This window comes from Branchiostoma floridae, chromosome 3 (genome assembly GCF_000003815.2).
Source record: "Branchiostoma floridae strain S238N-H82 chromosome 3, Bfl_VNyyK, whole genome shotgun sequence".
Taxonomy (NCBI): domain Eukaryota; kingdom Metazoa; phylum Chordata; class Leptocardii; order Amphioxiformes; family Branchiostomatidae; genus Branchiostoma; species Branchiostoma floridae.
The window spans coordinates 2346010-2364982 of record NC_049981.1 but is presented as its reverse complement, the minus strand read 5'-3'; the positions used below and the strand labels follow the sequence as shown (position 1 = coordinate 2364982).

General features: G+C 43.5%; 2 protein-coding genes across 2 annotated transcripts; both read right to left on the bottom strand.

The window, feature by feature from the left end:
* Positions 1-741: 741 nt before the first annotated feature.
* On the bottom strand, positions 742-11583 carry LOC118410863 (sulfite oxidase-like). The gene is made up of 10 exons (XM_035812727.1): positions 11565-11583; positions 9503-9621; positions 5204-5894; positions 4455-4604; positions 3891-4071; positions 3295-3427; positions 2924-3014; positions 2209-2319; positions 1721-1904; positions 742-1216 (listed from the first exon to the last, which is right to left on the bottom strand). The coding sequence occupies exons 2-10, from the start codon at positions 9571-9573 to the stop codon at positions 1062-1064; spliced, it is 1767 nt and encodes a 588-aa protein (XP_035668620.1). The 5' UTR covers positions 9574-9621; positions 11565-11583; the 3' UTR covers positions 742-1061.
* A 2092-nt stretch (positions 11584-13675) lies between these two features.
* Positions 13676-17430, bottom strand: LOC118412538 (TRIO and F-actin-binding protein-like). The gene is made up of 3 exons (XM_035815450.1): positions 16744-17430; positions 15537-15675; positions 13676-15341 (listed from the first exon to the last, which is right to left on the bottom strand). The coding sequence occupies exons 1-3, from the start codon at positions 16801-16803 to the stop codon at positions 13909-13911; spliced, it is 1632 nt and encodes a 543-aa protein (XP_035671343.1). The 5' UTR covers positions 16804-17430; the 3' UTR covers positions 13676-13908.
* Positions 17431-18973: the final 1543 nt, after the last annotated feature.

The window sequence follows — 18973 nt, the reverse complement described above, 5'->3', positions numbered from 1 at the left end:
AATGCTGGAAACTAGTCAACAATGGCAACAAGAAGGTTGAAAGTTGCCATTCATTCTTACAAGGTCATCTTTCCAAGGTCATCCAAAATCATTCTACAAGGTCATCCCTACAAAATCATCTGTACAATGATTTCTCTCATCTCTGTATAAAAGTACACACTTAGAAAGCAGGGCTCGAAATACTGGGTGCATGTGCACCCAGGTGCGCCCAAAATTGGAACTGTGCACCCAAATATTTTATTAGGTTTATGTAATACTATGTAAAGATATCAAGTATACTAATATAAATCATATTCTTGACATCCAAGTGTTAGAAAGATAATAAAAATGTCTGTTGTGGTAGTTGTATAAGAAGTCTTATTAGGTTTTGACTTAAATTTAAGTGGTGCACCCAAAAAAATTTTGTGCACCCAATTTTTAAGCTGGGTGCACCAGTGCACCTAATCCCCAAAATGAATTTCGAGCCCTGGAAAGTCTAACACCTTTGATACATGGTTAATTCTTAATCTTACTAGCATTTGAGACATCAAACCCCCATACAGAATTACTGTAGACACCTGTAGAATTACACCAATATTACACCAAAAGGCAGTTTCTTCAGCATATAATCATTTCCTTTAACAACCCCACAGCTCATCACTACTATAAGTAAAACCCTATTACCTTTACACAACAAGTTCATGTGCTAAATCCCTATAAACTTCATTTTATAGAAAAATGAACAGAAATCCTTTTTTTTAGATTGGAGACAAAAGTAGTGAGAAATCCATGACAAATTAACCTCCTAGCTGCTAAGTCCTGCTGTAACCAACACAAAGTGGTGCATACATGTACATGGTACATCTGCCTGCAGCAGGGGATGGTTAACTCATCAATGTACACTCAGACATCCCTATTATACACCAAGTAGACTTCCATGATTGCACTCTTTAACCTGCCCCTGCTGTGAACATTCATGTCTAGCCTTTTGGCACCTGACGTGTTTGGATAAGGACTAAGGCAGCAGGGAACGGGTTAAGTGTAAAATGACCCTGCTACAAGGTGAGGTGTGAGAACAGGACTCAGTCATCGTCGCCCTCTGGTGGCTCCACCGTGATGTGCACCCTGTGCCAGGCGTTGGCCACGACCCCGCGAAGGTTCCAGTACGGTTTGAATGACTCTGGCTGGGTGTTGTATGCTGAGTCCACTGCCTTTGCACACAGTTCAACCTTCTTTCCTGGAAAGAAGAAAACACCAAATATGGAACTGATGACCAAATAAGGTACAACTTTGCACACAGTTTAGCCTTCTTTCCTGGTATAGAAGAAAACACCATATATGGAATTGATGACCAAATAGGGTACGCTTTTGCAAACAACTCAACCTTCTTTCCTGGAACAGAAGAAAACACCAAATATGGAACTGATGACCAAATAGGGCAACTAGGCTACAAATAAGGATATGGTAACCAAATAAGAACATGGCAGGTAACCAAATATGTAATGTCAGAACCCAACCAGCATCTTTCAGTTGAAAAGTAGCCTTCCATAGTGTACAGAAAAGATAGGGAAATGGTTACCAGATATGAAAATAAGGAAATGGTTATGTTGGCCACCCCCAGTGTCCAGGCCCAGGTTTGATTATAGTAACCAAATAAGGAAATGGTAACCAAATAAGGAAACTATTACCAAATAAGGAAACAATTACAAAATAAGGAAATGGTTATAAATGAATAACTGACCTTTAGCGTCCTTCGGTAGAGGCACGCTGGCCTCCCACAGTGTCCAGGCCCAGGTGCGGTTGTAGCCCTGGTTTGGTTTTGCCACCAGCTCCGTGGGGTGCCACGTTTTCCCACCATCCGCCGACACGTCTACGCGGATAATCTCCCGACCCCCGCCGCTGTACGCATAACCCTTTACTGTCACCTAGCAACAGGTAAACAACAACACATAACCTTTTCACTGTCTCCTAGCAACAGGTAAACAACAACACTTTACATTTGTAAGTAGCAACGGTTAACAACAAGGCAGCAACAACCAACAACAAACTGTGCAATTTCAGATCAGTTCACTTCCTAAATGGGGGTTCCACAAAAAGCTACCTACAACCTAACAAATCTTAAACGGAATAAAAAATGCCAATCCCCCAATTATCAGATGGCGTGGTCCATATCCAATTGAATCTGCACATGACCCAGACCATTCGAGTGGCATACGGGGGTGATCTCACCTCCTCTTCATCGTCCCACACGGTTCCGTCCTTCGGCTCACAAATGGCGGACTGGACAGGATACTCCTGGATCGCTGGGGACTTCTTAAAGTCCACAGAGTCCCAGTCCACCTGAGGAGGAGGATGAACTTCTTTTATTCAGCAAAGACCTTAAGATGAACTAGTCTACTTGATCACAGGCTTTAAAGTACAATGTAAAAGTACTGTATCATACTTACTAAAAGCATCTCCAAACAGGAAAGAAGGTATTACTGACAATATATATGTTGATGGTGGGTTAATGTTCGCAACTTTTGCAGTGACAGCGAACTTAAAACAACTGTGAAAATGCTTGATGTGTACATGTACTGTCAAAAATGATTAATTTCAATGATTCAATGCTAGTTATTATGCAATTGTTTTATTAGATTACTTACTACTGTTTATAAGTCTTAAGTGGTTTGTTATTAACATCTTGTGATAAGGATTCATGTTTATACTGAATAAAAAACATTGTTGTCTTCTGTCCACCAACCCCATATTGTTTCAGTATAGAAATCAGAAGCACTCCATTTTCACCCTACTGCAAAATCAAATCCCTGTGAACTTCAAGGCATTTACGACTCAACTCAAAGAAACATCATAATGAATGTAGTTATACATAGTTAAAACTATGTATAACTACATTCATTATGATGTTTCTTTTAATTGTTTAAAAACAATTTAAGACGTCTACCTGCGGAGCAAAACCCTTGTAGTCGTTCTGCTGCCAGTGAGACGGGCTCTCGTCTGGGCTGGCCCAAACTTTGCTCAGCCACTTTACCTGCCTAAAACAAACAAACAAACAAACAAACAAACAAATAAACAAACTTAATACAGAGGGACAGACTCTCATCTGGGATGGCCTAAACTTTACACAGCCACTTCTGCCAACAACAAATTAACAAAGAAAAAAACAAAAAACAAGACATTCTTGACTAGATTATGCACACAAAAAATATCACAAGCTGCATATTCTAACACATAGTTACCCCCAGAAAGAAACGTGCTGGTTGAAAGAGTTTGGGGGAAAAATCAAACTATGCCAACTGGAACTTCGGAACTGACCTGGCGCCGATGATTCCTGGCGCAATGACCCTGAGGGGGAAACCGTGATCACGTGAGAGCGGTTCTCCATTCATGTCCCACGCGAGCAGGACGTCACCCGACGGATCCAACGCCTTCTCAATCGGGATGGAACCTGTGGAAGGGTGGTGTTGTGATAAGGGGTGTTGACTCAGAAGGTTTCGAGTTCCAATCCCTAGCAGGTCACAATAATACGCCCTTGGGAAAGACACTTAACAACTGCTTCTTCCCTCGGCTCACATGAAAATGAATACCTTCCTTCAGTTGAAGGAACATCCTCTCAGACAAAAAGCCATATAAAAGCTGTAGATCCCATGTATGAGGAGAGCCACATGCACCTCGAGTTTGGAACCTTCCACACTCATCAAAAAGAGAAGGGGGCATTCTTTGCAACCTTATTTCCAATCAACTTTGCAGCCCCTGTAGGGGCTGAATTGCATTGATTTTACAACATAAGATAGCACTACAATGATCATCATTACATGCATTCCTAACTTGTGAGTGGATCAAGACTTATTACAATCCGTTGTTACACAGCTTCTACTTAAAAAACAAACAAAAAAGCAAAAGAAACAAACCTCCATACGGCGCCCTCTCCGGGTCCAGGTCCAGACCTTCAAATTGCACATGCTTGAGTTCTCCGCGGTTCTCTGGGTCGGACAGTCCGACGTGCGCGAGAATGTCGCTCAGGTACACGCCCGTCCACTCAGCGTTACTGATCGCTGCGATCCCCCAACTCAGACCCTTAATCTTCTTCACCTGGAAAATTATTAACAAAATATATCAAGTTCTGCTGCAATACCAGAGAAGCTTGCTAGGGGCTCAAGTCTTACATTTTGTACTGGATTTCATGCCCCTTGACTTTCGCATTACCAAAACAGGTAAATCTACAAAATACATGTATGATATTCTGCTGCAGTTCCACAGAACGGTGCTAGGGGCTCAAAATCTAAGCAACAACATCTCTCCTTCCTATTCTGTTCTACATGTAAGGCTTAAAGTTTATTCATAAAACACACAGTGTTCAATAATAAATGTTTCACATGTTTGCTGTGGAAAAATGTGTTATATTAAAGGTTTCCAGACAATGTGAATTGCAAGTGGGCATCTCAACAAACAAACAAACAAACAAACAGCCCCACCTCCATCATGTTGGATCGGCGGTTCCCGGCGCACTGGATCGTGGCCACCATCTTCCGATGTTTGAACTTCTCCTTAAGATCATCCAAGGTGAAGGAGTGCTTCTTCAGACCCTCGCCTCCGACTGTCAAGACGTACTTGTTCATGTCCACCTGTCAATCAATCAATCAATCAATCAATCAATCAATCAAATATTTCCAATTCATTTCTTATGGCCAGGCTTTTAGCAAGGATCATATTGTAATAAGGGTCCAAATTTCTTGGTGAGTCGAAACAAGTGATATATTGTAAGGGGGTCCAGGGGCATCCACCTTCCATGGTGCAGAGTTTAAGTCAAAATGGTGCATTCTAATTGATATCTTGAGGGGCTAAATTACTGTCAAACAGGTCACAGTAGAAGACTGTGATGAGTGTGACCACAAGTGGCATCCCTGATCAATCAGAAACTTATGCTTGTCAGAGGATCCTAGTGCGTCCAATTTCTCATTATTTTTAGAACAGTTCGTCCAAACGCATGGACAAATGCCCGGCTAAAAGCCTGCTCACGGATTTAACTTACATTATGAAACAGTTGAGTACATATATATAAGCATTGTCACATGATAACATGCATCAAACTCTTTCTTTTTATATGTTGACAGTCAAGAAATATACAAGAGACTTAATTTTGTTTTGATACTTTTACTGAAACATGATACTTGTATATGCATTCCTGTATGTAAGTGGGAGGCAAAGTGATAGTATGACTCACCTGTGGTACAGGCAGGTGGTTCCTAACGAAGAACAGCTCGTTAGGCGTGATGTAATTATCCACCAGCAGCTCTTGCGGTGGCTCGGCGTTGAACGGTTTCTTCGAGCTTGGAGCCAGCGCCGGATGGCGACCGGGTTCGGACGCAAACGGGTCATTCGGATCGGCCTTCTTGGTCTGCTGCATCTCGATGAGATCTTTCTTGCTGATGTTTCCTATGCGTAACGGCTCGAGGAGCTCGAAGACTTCTGGGTTCTCCTTATGCACGGCGTACATCGCCCAGAACGGCTCGACAGAACCGCCCGCAGCCAGCATGATCTTCGATGCACCGCCCGGATGGCTCTCCAGGAACTCTGTGATGTCGTAGACACCGGACTTGTAGGTGATCCAGACGCGGTCATTCTTCGTTTTATGCTTTGCCACCTCTGAAAGTGAGAACTCCGGTAAGTTCGTACGGAATCCGCCCGGGGTTGGGTCGTGCTCGAAGGTAGGGACAGATTTGGCGCCGACGGGTTTCTCTCGCTGACTCAGGTAGAGGGTCGTTCCGACCGCGAGTCCGCAGGCGACGCCGACGGCGGTGGCTGGCCACACGTACGCCCGACCGGCCTGACCGGTGGTGTAGCGCCGAGCATTCTGTCTTACCGTCTGCTGCAGAACAGTCCACTTCTGGGAGAGGGGGGTCTTCCCTGCCGACCTGCAGAGGGACAAAAGCTGGTTCGCAGTGACTGCAACTGAGCAAGAGAAGTCTGATGCACTATAGCATAAGTAATATGTCAAATTTGAAGTCCCCCGAGACATAAGCAAAGCACGTCTGGACTTGTATAATTGTTTAAAACTTAGGCGTTCTCTCCTGAAAGCTGAAGGTACGTAGGATTGGACCACACTTGTACTTCTGTCCTTTCAAACCTGGTATGGCTGATCATGAGATACACACGTTACGCTGACACAGAATTTACTGTTTCCCTGCCTACAGACATGTTTGCTATCATTTACAGTCATCTCTGGTTGCCACCGTCCTGGTGTATTTTGTACTATCCTAGTGTTTCTTTTTGTTCCCAGGGCCACATATTATACATTTTTTTAAAAAGACCACAAAAAACAGACAAAGCATGTTGCTTAAAAATATCCACACAAGTTTACATCGACCGTGAACGCAAAATGCAAACTGTTTTCTGATCGTAAGGCTAAATCATGGATAGAGAACCGTTTTGATTTTTGCATCATAAATGGGGTCTATATGTGTATCCAGGTAAATACTGTAATGCATTTAAGTTTGTGGGGATTTGATTTCTCAGTAGCGGGAAAAAGTATTTTCGCGGTGGTATTAAGTTTGTGGTAGCGCCATGCACTGTAGTCTCTTACTGTCGTGGAAAAATGTTTGCGGTTGTTTTAAATTCTCAGTGAAGTAGCCACCGCAAAAAAACGCGAACATAAAACCATTGCGAACATTTCTGCATTCACAGTAGTCATTCTCCGTCCTACCGACCCCGGCATGTCTGCCACACAGAGGTTACACTGACCTGGACTTTACCCCCATTAAACTCCCAATAACAGGTCACCAACACAGGTGAACTTTCATACTGGTAAAACTGAAAGATTGTTTTTAACGTTGAGACTGATGTTTGCTTAAACCTCGTGTGTCAGACCTAAAACTTCCCTTCATCATTTCAACAGGCAGGAAAACCGTACACACGTGTGGAAAAGTTCTAACTGGATTGACAATCATACCTAACTAAAAAACCTCTAATCTAGGAGGTTGATAAAGGAATCAACCTCCTTGCTCTAATCAAGGACGTTACATCAACGTCCTTGCTCTAATCTACGCTAAAGCCAGTAAAGGTTGACCTGTCTGCTGTGGTGTGTAACATAAATATTTGTACAGTTTCTGCACAGGTAAGCAGTTCTAATGCTGTCACATCCAGTCAGACCCAGTCATATCCAGTCACTGAACCATGTGTTATCCGGCACCAAGAGACCACGTCTAGTGAAATAAAAAAATCTAGACAATTTTTCTATTCGCTTTCTGGACAGACGAGGACAAATTATGTGGCATTGCACTCAGTACAGACGGAAGGTAAAGGTACTCATTCCTTTTACCTCCACAACCGAAGTCAGGTACCCATTATTACACCTGGGTGAAGTGAGGAAGGTCGTGTAAAGTGGCTTTCCCAAGGGCACAACGTTGGGGGCACGGCGTGTATCGCTCTACCAGTTACACCACAAACAACGCCAATAGACGTTAATAGACGTTAAGCAAGGACAACGACAACAAGGCACTTCACAAGTTTAGCTGCAGCCAATCAATTTCATAATCATACTGATACATATACGAAACACTTTCCCTTCTTGAATCAACATCAGGAAATATTACACATAACTGTGGACTAATTATCTAAAGGAATTTCTGAGATTAATTTCCTAGTGGACGTGTTGCGTTTGTTTATTTACTCATCTGTCACTCTGAAAAAAAATAAGATACTGTAAGCCTTTTCTAGTGCAGTGGTTTCGCTGCTGGGTTGTAATCTGCCGCCCCGGGTTCGATCCCGGGTGTCGGCATGTTTGTTTCTTTCTGCAATTCTGTTCCTACTGGCCCCTCTGAATTCTTACAATACAGAAAAATTCTTAGGGCAGCGAGTGCAAGGAGCTCGATCAAATAGGATGGTACCTGGGCAGGGCTCTAGCCAGCGTCCGTTTTTCCGTCAATTGACGGAAATTTGCTGCATGTGACGGAAAAAATTTTATAACAATCCGTCACCCTTGACGGACAAAAATCTGATAAAAGCTCCTTGGTGGAAGCTACAGGCTGCTTGGGGACGCTGTCCACGGCCGTAAAAGCCACACACTGTTTTGCTATTGTTATGATTGTTGACAATGTGTGTCGGTGCCCTTTCGCATACGATAATCTCATTAAAACCCATTTTTCAAGGTCTCAGTTCAGTCTCTCTAATTCCTGGAATAGTGTTTTCGCGACAAGGGGAATTGGCTGACGGAAAAAAATTTCGAGCTGGCGAAAGCCCTGTACCTGGGCTAGCCTACTAGTACATGTGTATCCGGGTAAATAGTCATCCTCTGTCCTACCGACCCCTGCATGTCCGCCACTCACAGGTTACACCGACCTGGACTTTACCCCCATTCAACTGCCAATAAGTTGAATAATAGGTCAGCAACACTGATGAACTTTCATACTGGTAAAACTGAAAGATTGTTTTTAAAGTTGAGACTGATGTTTGCTTAAGGAGTGACGTGTGTGTCAGACCTAAAACTTCCCTTCATCGTTTCTACAGGCAGGAAAAACGTACACAGGTGTGGAAAAGTTCTAAACCGGAGTGACAATCATACTTATAGTATAACCGAAGAACTCTAATCTGTCTGTGGTGGTGTGTAAAAAACTAAAATAAATATTTGTGTGGTTTCTGCACAGATAAGCAGATCTAAAGCTGTCACTTCCAGTCACTTCACAAGTTTCACATGTTTCAACAAACAGATGTACATGGCCTTCTCCCAGTACATTGAGAGTACACACCGTTTCGACGTACTCTCCTAGAAACTCCTCCAGCAACTCTCAAGCACAAGGAACCAAGAGTTAAATACCAAGAGAGACTCTTAACTCAAAAGCGAACCATGCGCTACTCAGCACCAAGAGGCCACGTCTAGCGAAATAATAGACGTTAAATGAGGACAACAACAACAAGTTTTGCTGCAGTAAAACGTAGATCAGTTTCATATAACGTTACGAAACACTTTCCATTCTTGAATTTACGCCAGGGAAAATTACACATAATTGCGGACTAATCATCCAAAGGAATTTCTGAGGTAAATTTCCTGGCAGAGTTGTTGAGTTTGTCTACTTACTCGTCTGTCACTCTTTGAAAAAAATTAAGACTTTTAGTGCAGCGAGTACAAGGAGGTTGAAAAAGGCATCAACTTCCTTGTTTGAACTGTCTGCGGCGGGGTGTGTAAAAAATAAATATTTGTGCGGTTTCTGCGTAGATAAAGCAGATCTACTACTAGTTAGTAAAGCTGTCACTTCCATATATTTATCTGTAGCCAAACCTAGATCAGTGTCATTCGGAAACGGTTTTCCTTCTTGAAGATTAAGGAAAATCACGTAATCACACATAATTATTGCGGACTAATTATCCAAAGGAATTTCTAAGGTAAAAATTTTCCTGGCGGACGTGTTGCATGTTGAGGTCGTTTACACCACTGTCACTCTCACTTAAGACTAAGACACAGGTGTTTAGATCTCTGAAGCCTCTTCCCCGTACCTTACACCTGCCCAGGTGCGTTTTACGGACTCACCTGGTGCTGTAAGAAGCAGCTGATTGCGCAAAAACACGTCCACACGTCAATACAGCCCGCGCCGCCGCCATCTTGCTGACCTTTGACCGGCTGACCTCACGGTGACCCCCACAGGAAGGCTTCTTGGAACAACATGGAACAACGGGGGGCGTCAGTAACTATGGTAAAGAGATGTTGGGGGTAAAGGGGGCGTCGGTATTGAAGATTTAGTATCAAACTTCAATGGTGTGTTGGTAGGGATGATACGATTTTGGAAACACTTGCGGCTTTCCTTGGTACTGCATCGGAACTTCCCGTTTTGATATCTCGCGTTCTGAACAAGCTATGGTCACGCTTTTTGTGTGTTTAACAAGGCAGCTCTTGCGCTCGGGAAGAAGTGACGTGACTTTAGCCCCCCCCCCCCTAGCGATTAGGCTTGGAATTGCAGGGGCATTTTTGTATAAGAAAAAAAGCTCTTAAGAGGATAGCTCAAGTTACGAATAACGGTAGCTTTGACAAAGATGTACAAATTGAAATAGAAATCATGAAAATTAGGATTCATTTGCGTAATTGATGAGAATATTCTATCACAGCAGTTTTTTTTAATGTACTCTTGTCCCGGATATGGTATGGTCTTGACATTTGGGTGGCAGGTAGCTTTCGACGTCAAGACATGGTGGGGCAAGTTTCAGCCCCAAACATAGAATTTTGGAATTGCAGGGGCATTTTTGTCAAAACATTCCAAAGAGGATAACTAAAGAAAGGAACGAAGGGTTTCCATTATTTGGGGCAGGCAGGTAGTGTTGGCAAAGATATACATAGTGATATGCATGTTATGCAAGCAGAAGTTGCAGAATCAAAGAGGAACTTATATAATTCCATTGTTTTCCATAACTGGACAAGGAGTGTTGTTTTCGAGCCAGCACATGTTTGTCATAAAAAGTTCCTGTCGTGTCGACCTTTCACCCAAAGAGATCGCTATCGCCACAGCCAGGTGAAAAACAACAGTTCGACTTATCAAAACAACGTTATTTGCGACGTCAGACGAGTGGCGATGTATACGTACGAAGTCTTACCAGAGTCCTTTCAAAATGAAAGCACAAAAGGAGGTACCCAAAAGGACACATTAACTATACTGTGCCTGAGCAAATTTGTGCGTTTTGTTTCATGTTTAACACATTTAATTTGTCAGCTTTGCTGCTCTACCGCTTGGTTAATGTCAAAATTAAGTCTATTAACGAGATTTGGTCCCTTTGCTAGCGGTAACCCATAATCTACTTAATGCAACGAAGTATCCGATCGCGTCGACAATATCATATTTCTATCTGTAACAGTCTGTTATTCAACGTCATGTAACGTTACTCAGTTAGCAATTCATCAGAATGTGATACGGAATTCTTACATTCGTGGCAAACGTCAATTTTATGACGTATCTATATATACAAGACGACCCTCTGGCAGTGGTTCGGCCAAGACGAGATTTGGTACTCTCCAAGCAGAGGTTAGGCTCCGGCTGTTTTTTTAAACGTTTTTTTTAGTCGTTTTTATCGGGCTTTCTATTTTGTCATTTTTCTTGAAGTACGCCAGCAATTAGGTTTTGACACAATAAGATATAAAAAAAATAGAAAGCCCGATAAAACGACTAAAAAACAGCCGGAGCCTAACCTCTGCTTGGAGAGTAGAGATTTGAAGGGTTCGTACCAATTACGTTTGGGGGTCCTAAGATATGCGGAAATGGTAACATGACTGAATAACAATTTAGAATGGAGAGTAGAAGGCTAGTAATGTACCGACTGCCCCTGGGTAAGGATCACCCGCTACCCCGGCGGGGCGTCTCCCCACCCCCACAGCAATAGAACTCCAGACGAAGGAATGGGATTTAAGGCTTACAGACTTCCCCTGGGTGGGAACCCCAGCCCCCGGGACCCATTCCCATAGCTATCTAAAGAACACCAGCGTTAGGAGATCTTAGGAATTGGAAAGACTACGTACGGACATCTCCCGGGTAGGGACCCACCCCTGGGTCGACTCCCCACCCGCTCAAATACAGAACCCCAGAGTAAAGAAGGGAAATGCTACATACCGCCTTCCACTGTTCTGCAAGACTGTAACCTTTATGAGAAAACCGCTGAGTCACTCCAAGCCGGCCACAGCGGCGCTATTATTGTTACCGTTCGCGGAGCGGGCTCAAGTGGCCAATGACACCCTCTCCGGGCGTTCGTTGCTACTCTACTGGTGGGTTGTTCATCTGGTGTCTAACTACACTGACTGTTAAGGGAGAATATAGGGGAGTTTGCCACCCGGAAATAACAATTCCCGCGTGCACTTATGTTTAATACCCTGCCCGTGGACCGACTCTTAACTTCTTGTCAATTTGTATTCACCCGGATTCTACTCTTTACTGATGGGGGCTTTATATTTATCATTGTTCCCCCTGTCTGGCATTTTTCTGCTGTTTACGTCCGTCAGGTGTTTGAGGGGGACCGAACTATGGCCATTAAGGGTGATATAAGGACAGGGGCAGCTCAGGACAACGTCCGACGTCAGGGTGCTGAAGTTCAACTCGAGCTCACTGACCACAAATGGCCGGGGTACAGTTGTTGTTGGTCAGAACTTTGACCCTAGCTTCAGTCAAGGGTTGTTTATTGTTTAACTTCATCACAATCTAGAAAGACAGAGCTGTTATTTCTCATGTTGTTTTATTTTCGAGTCAATCATAGTTTGTACTTTATCTTTTACATTCACACGTTTGGTAGAAAGGTTTTCACGCTGCTAACTATCATGTGCCGCAATTATTGTAAGCATGCGCTAAGTGATAAGTGTCTAGTCTATATTAGCCTTTTTAAAAGTCTATATTAGCCAATATGTTTCATGTCTGATAAATCATACATATTACATGAAGGCACCGCAGGTTAACTGACGCTTCTACCTCCCGTTTATATACTAGGCCATGTTGATTTGATTGGAAACCCCAGAAACTGATGCAAGCGTGCGAAAAGTTTTGCCAAAAAGAAGTTGCCTTCATTATGAAATCTAAGTGGTCATCAGGGTTGAACAAGTGACTAAACTCCATCAGGGGTATAGATGCTAAACAATAGATTCTTCAGTCTTGTTTCTTCACAATTCTTCTTTGAATTCAACAAGTCAACAGGACGAACCATCATTTTGGACCTCTTCAGATAGGAATCATAAGGCCCACCAAAAGTGTGCCAGTAGAGACCACAGCCGCTATAAGCAGCTGCAGTGCGATCGGAGGGGCGTAAGTACGGACCGTTTAGGGAAGACCAGGAACAGGCCTTGTAGTTATACCACCAGCCACCTGTACCTCCGATACTGCGGCCGCTGGCACACGAACCGGGATGCCATGCATCACGGTCCACGTCCTTAGCACTGAAGGCCTGATTGTTCAGGTAGGTACCTTGTTGCTGAATACACAATTAGAGTTAACCTGAAGACCTAAAATGGACGACATGACTGTTTTTATATGACCTGAAATTGCCTGTACCAGGTGGTCAGTGCCAGACTACATATCGTGTGACTGCAATTTTAAGGCTGACAATTCGTTAACTAAGTTAGTCATGTTCCGCCCTATCCTCATGGTATATCTTACCAAACAGTAGTTTACACTGTTGTTTACAATTTACGACCTGGAGGTCAAGGGTCTAGGTAGGTAGATACGTTACACTGTACGATGCTGTTATGATGACGTTCTGGCATTTTGATGACTTAACCCGTGCAGTGGCGCCGCTTAGTGAAAAAATAGGGAAATGCACCCTATTGAGTGAGCAAATCTTTTTACTGCGCCAAAAACTGCCATCGTAACTAGTAATTTGTGTGGCCCTGGAGTAAGTTACCATTCTACATATACGTGGACATATATGACGTTTTTACTTCTATTTACGTAAGCCAAAGTCCCATCGGGCGTTTGCTGTTGACTGAGGATAAACTGAACTAAACTGACAACATCACGGTTGTTGTTTCTTACTACGTCATAGGGCACTGGTCCGGGCTCAGGTCAAGATCCGACAGAGCGATTACTGTTTAACGTCATATTAATAACAAGGTCATAGATAGTTAAGATGATGCTCAAGGGGTTCACTTGCATGTTTTGAAAATCACCAAAATTTACATACAACCAAAAGACTTATCTAAATCATAACTTAAGTCGAAAATCAAGACTCAAGACACTCTCTCTTCTTTTTCGCCTTTACTTTATTGAATGCACAAAAAATACGTAGCTTTGGACATGGAAGCAGAATTGCAGGTTAGGTTTTCATATATGCTGGATCATTACAATCGCATCGAAATTATGTTTAGCAGCAAATCATGATAAACATATCTTTTGCTTCTTTCAACTACAGGAATTCACTTTTGCTGCATTAAGTATTTCCAGACTCTTCAGGTGAGATTCTTTTTAGATTTCCTCTCTACTTTTTGCCGTTCCGGATTGGGTCGAGTGGGTTTTGCTGCCTCTTTCCGTTCCGGATTGGGTCGAGTGGGTTTTGCTGCCTCTTGCCGTTCCGGATTGGGTCGAGTGGGTTGTCCTGTCTCTTTCCGTTCCGGATTGGGTCGAGTGGGTTTTGCTGCCTCTTGCCGTTCCGGATTGGGTCGAGTGGGTTTTGCTGCCTCTTTCCGTTCCGGATCGGGTCGAGTGGGTTTTGCTGCCTCTTTCCGTTCCGAATTGGGTCGAGTGGGTTGTCCTGTCTCTTTCCGTTCCGGATTGGGTCGAGTGGGTTGTCCTGTCTCTTTCCGTTCCGGATTGGGTCGAGTGGGTTTTGCTGCCTCTTTCCGTTCCGGATTGGGTCGAGTGGGTTGTCCTGCCTCTTTCCGTTCCGGATTGGGTCGAGTGGGTTGTCCTGTCTCTTTCCGTTCCGGATTGGGTCGAGTGGGTTTTGCTGCCTCTTTCCGTTCCGGATTGGGTCGAGTGGGTTTTGCTGCCTCTTTCCGTTCCGGATTGGGTCGAGTGGGTTTTGCTGCCTCTTTCCGTTCCGGATTGGGTCGAGTGGGTTGTCCTGCCTCTTTCCGTTCCGGATTGGGTCGAGTGGGTTTTGCTGCCTCTTTCCGTTCCGGATTGGGTCGAGTGGGTTTTGCTGCCTCTTTCCGTTCCGGATTGGGTCGAGTGGATTTTGCTGCCTCTTTCCGTTCCGGATCGGGTCGAGTGGGTTTTGCTGCCTCTTTCCGTTCCGGATTGGGTCGAGTGGGTTTTGCTGCCTCTTTCCGTTCCGGATCGGGTCGAGTGGGTTTTGCTGCCTCTTGCCGTTTCGGATTGGGTCGAGTGGGTTTTGCTGCCTCTTTCCGTTCCGGATTGGGTCGAGTGGATTTTGCTGCCTCTTTCCGTTCCGGATCGGGTCGAGTGGGTTTTGCTGCCTCTTTCCGTTCCGGATTGGGTCGAGTGGGTTTTGCTGCCTCTTTCCGTTCCGGATCGGGTCGAGTGGGTTTTGCTGCCTCTTTTCGTTCCGGATCGGGTCGAGTGGGTTTTGCTGCCTCTTGCCGTTCCGGATCGGGTCGAGTGGGTTTTGCTGCCTCTTGCCGTTTCGGATTGAGTCGAGTGGGTTTTGCTGCCTCTTTCCGTTCAGGATTGGGTCAAGCGGGTTGCGCTGCCTCTTTCCGTTCCGGATTGGATCTAGTGGGTTGTCCTGTCTCTTTCCGTTCCGGATTGGATCTAGTGGGTTGTCCTGTCTCTTTCCGTTCCGGATTGGATCTAGTGGGTTGTCCCGCCTCTTTCCGTTCCGGATTGGATCCAATGGGCTGTCCTGTCTCTTTCCGTTCCGGATTGGATCCAGTGGGTTGTCCTGCCTCTTTCCGTTCCGGATTGGGTCGCGTGGGTTTTGCTGCCTCTTTGGTACACTGAATGAATCAGCTGAAAATGTTGGTGAAAATGTGTTAATAGCTGTTAACAAATTGATAAAAACCTCCATAATGATAATACATTTGTACTATCCTTCAAGAAAGCAGACTATTACAAGAAATACTTTTCAGAATCTGCACGTCTCGTTGTTATACATTTTCAATTCTTCATTTCAATTGACGACAATATTCCTTTCTCGGTACTTACCATTGTTTTGCAGGGGTGCCAGGTCAGGTGGCAGCACATCTACGACACCTGTCCACCCCACAGGTGAAATGCGGTCGTCCAAATCTATCTCGCCATTTCTCACGAGACTCTCGTTATCAGAGACCACACTGGGTGCAGCCTGTCAAAAAGGAGTGAAAAACACGAAATAACAATAAGCAACTTTTGTTGAATATCCTGAAACTGTGTATTGTATGTTGCCTGTACCCGCTCACCTAGCCCCATAGCCATAACCATGGGATCTTATTAATAGCCGGTCAGCTGTTTTAGTGCGCCACAACTTGAAAGTTTAAGGCATGTGCTGTAGAACTTTCTAATCATTCCATTATTACCATAGCCACCCTGTGACCATACCAGCTGTCAATAGTTAACTTACATTTAACAGGTCCTTTGTTTAATACTCACACGATAGGTATTTTTTTTATTCTTAAGAGGCACGCATTGTATGTAGAACGTTTCAAACCTACAATAGGATCCTTTAAGTAGCGATATGTGAAAAGACCGGCTGCACACAACTACTATAGTAACCGTGGACTGAACACTGGACAAAAGTACTTGAGAATTGTCGGCTGCTTTATTCTTATAAAACACGTACTGCACGTTCCTAATCGTTCTGATCCAACTATAAGTGCCTTGTAAACATACAATCTGTCTACAGCTGCCATAGTATTAACATCTGAAATATAATAACTGAAGTTGAAGTTCAAAATTAAAGTCAGATTGACTAAGGCATATGTCTCGGTTATGAAGACAACTTCGAGCAACCATCCATAGCTTGTACTTTGGGGCAAACGCAGAACTATAAAAGTATATACATAGAGTATCCGATTGCGGATTTACTATACTGGTAACACTGGCCGCGATATTACAGTATACTGTCGTCATATTGCATGCGCAGTGCATGTAACGGTCATAATCAGTACTAGCTAGGCCGGGGAAACGACGGAAGACAGATAATACATTAAATTTTACTCTTTCCATCGATAAACATCCTCTCAAAAAAACACATCATCTGCAAGGGATGATTTTGCGACTTTAGGGCACTTAGTACGTTAGTGCATGTGTTCTTAACTGTGCCAAGAAATGCAAAACAAGGAATGCAACAACAAGAAATGCAACGCAGTCATACCAATGAATTAAAACATGTGAAGCAGTACATGACCAATCTTAAATATAAACAGGAACTTACCTGACAGCTCGCTGTCACAGCCAGAAGTAAGACCCACACAGACCAGCTCATAGCAGACATTCGTACGACGGTTCGCAGGATGCCTGAAAGGTTTACACTTGGACGTGAAAACGTATGCGTTTTGTAGAAGTTGAAGACTTTGGCGTCTCTGAAGAAAGTTCGGTTACGAGACTACCAGGCGTGAATTGAATACGCACCTACAATGTTTGCAAGATCTGGAGACTTCGATGTTTTTCAGGACGACTTGAAACCGATACACTTCGTTTAAACCCTGACTCTCACCTGGGTTTGAGAAAAGTCTGCGAAGATTTCGTCTTTTAGATTAGAATTTTGCAAGATCTAAAGTGAAACGTTTTCGGCGACGACGGCACGGATAGATGTCACAGTTTTCCTCTTCCTACCGGCCGGGTTTGAGTAGAGGTTGAGGAGATCTCAAGTTGGATTTGATAGATGAGAACGTACCAAAAAGTTTGCAAGATTTCAAGACCTAGACGTTTTGTAAGACGTTTTGATGGCAGCGACGCGAGGCAACAGTTACTTGTCTCCTGACTCTTGCCCAGGTTGTGTAGTGCCTTTATACAGACCTGTTTGCCCGCAGAAGTGCCCTGTCCGCCCACCGTATGTTTATACTGCTGTATAGAGCCGCTCCGACACTCCAGGGTTATGAGTTAATAATCGCCGCACGATGGGGATGTTTGGACTGTACTACGGGCGAGTCAAGAGGGGTGGGCCGAACTACATCAGTTATTCCCTCCGATTTCGCGTTTTTTTTTTTTTTTTTTAGTATTTCATAACTTATTTGAACTATATCACATACAACGAACAGACAAAAGGTAAAGGTAGTCCCTTAGACATTTTTGAGGCCGTAAGGGCACGATATTGGAAGGCGAAGTCAGCCGAGTCGCGGGTTGGAGGGTTAGTTCTTTTTCTTCTGCCTTTGGGCAAGTTGGTAGGCAAAAAGAGTGACATATTCATAATATTTTGAAACTATGGCTACTTCTGTCACTCGATGGATTCAAGAATTAGTTCCATGAATCGAATTAAGACATACAAACAAATGATAAAACATACAAAGTTCACAGCAGTCACAGACACAATTCTCATCCTCGAAGTTTATTCCAATAGATAGATTTCAACCTGCTAAAAGATACCTTGTCATTTATTAAAGAAGAAAATAAAAAGTATAAAGTAATTAAGCAATGAATATCATAGATTGGATAAAGCATCCATATGTGAGAAAAATACGTGGTCGCTTTGAGTATCTTTCAAGCAACAAAACAGGGCATGCCGACTTTCGTTACACTAAGACGGGGGCCGATACCAACTTCCAACGACCTATGACCCGTACCACATTCGGGATGTCTGTCATGTTTTCTGAGCTATGGGGCCAGCAGCACTGAAGAAGGTAAGAACATGAAGAAATATTTGTGGGAGTTCAATGTGTTGGGTCGAAGATAAAAACTTCTTTACAGTCCTTTAAACAGTGGATAGTTTTCACTCGGCCGTTCTCGATATTAATTCATAGAAATTCCAGATCGTCTTGGCGTCGTCCGGACACGAGACTGGGCCGTAAAACTTCAGATGGGGCAACAAAAAGGTCGGACGTCATTTTCAAACAGTTACGGGAGAGGCAGACAAACAGTTCCACCGGGTGAAATGAGAAATACAGAGATTTACTGCTCGAATATTTGCCGTCGTGACCCGCAAACCAGGAAATATGAAATAAATCTGATCGTTAACCTTAAAAATTACCGCGTGTGTCTCTCAGGATTGTCTGAAAAATTTTATTTTTATGACTTCATGAAGAAGTGTTTCCTTTATACAAAATTAGCAGGGGGAAATGAAGAAAGATCGTGACATTTGCGACTGGATTAAAAAAATAATAATTCTGATCGTTAACCTTAAAAATTATCTCGTATGTTTCTCAGGATTGTCTGAAACATTTTATTTTTATGACTTCATGTAAAGTGTTTCCTTTAGACAAAATTAGCAGGACGAAAGTTCGTGACATTTGCGACTGGATTATTTTCATTGGCGTGTCTCCGAACGTCGAACAGAACAATAGACCCCAAAACTCACACGTCGATCACAAAGTCTTCCGGCCGGTCATATTCACCCTCTTTGTCTTTACATCATGCTATGTTTATTTGATTATACGGCATGACATCCCATGGGAACCCCCAAACTGATGTGAGCGTGCAAATGAAAAAAAAAAAGTTGTCTTCCTTGT

Excerpts from the sequence above, each read along its gene's own strand:
- LOC118410863 (XM_035812727.1), bottom strand. The coding sequence starts at position 9,573 with ATGGCGGCGGCGCGGGCTGTATTGACGTGTGGACGTGTTTTTGCGCAA. Across the intron at positions 4,605-5,203 it reads ACCACCTGCCTGTACCACAG|GTGGACATGAACAAGTACGT; the intron begins GTGAGTCATACT and ends ATTGATTGACAG. Across the intron at positions 1,217-1,720 it reads TCTACCGAAGGACGCTAAAG|GAAAGAAGGTTGAACTGTGT; the intron begins GTCAGTTATTCA and ends TCTTCTTTCCAG.
- LOC118412538 (XM_035815450.1), bottom strand. The coding sequence starts at position 16,803 with ATGTCTGCTATGAGCTGGTCTGTGTGGGTCTTACTTCTGGCTGTGACA. Across the intron at positions 15,676-16,743 it reads CTGTGACAGCGAGCTGTCAG|GCTGCACCCAGTGTGGTCTC; the intron begins GTAAGTTCCTGT and ends CCTTTTTGACAG. Across the intron at positions 15,342-15,536 it reads GGCACCCCTGCAAAACAATG|CTGATTCATTCAGTGTACCA; the intron begins GTAAGTACCGAG and ends CAACATTTTCAG.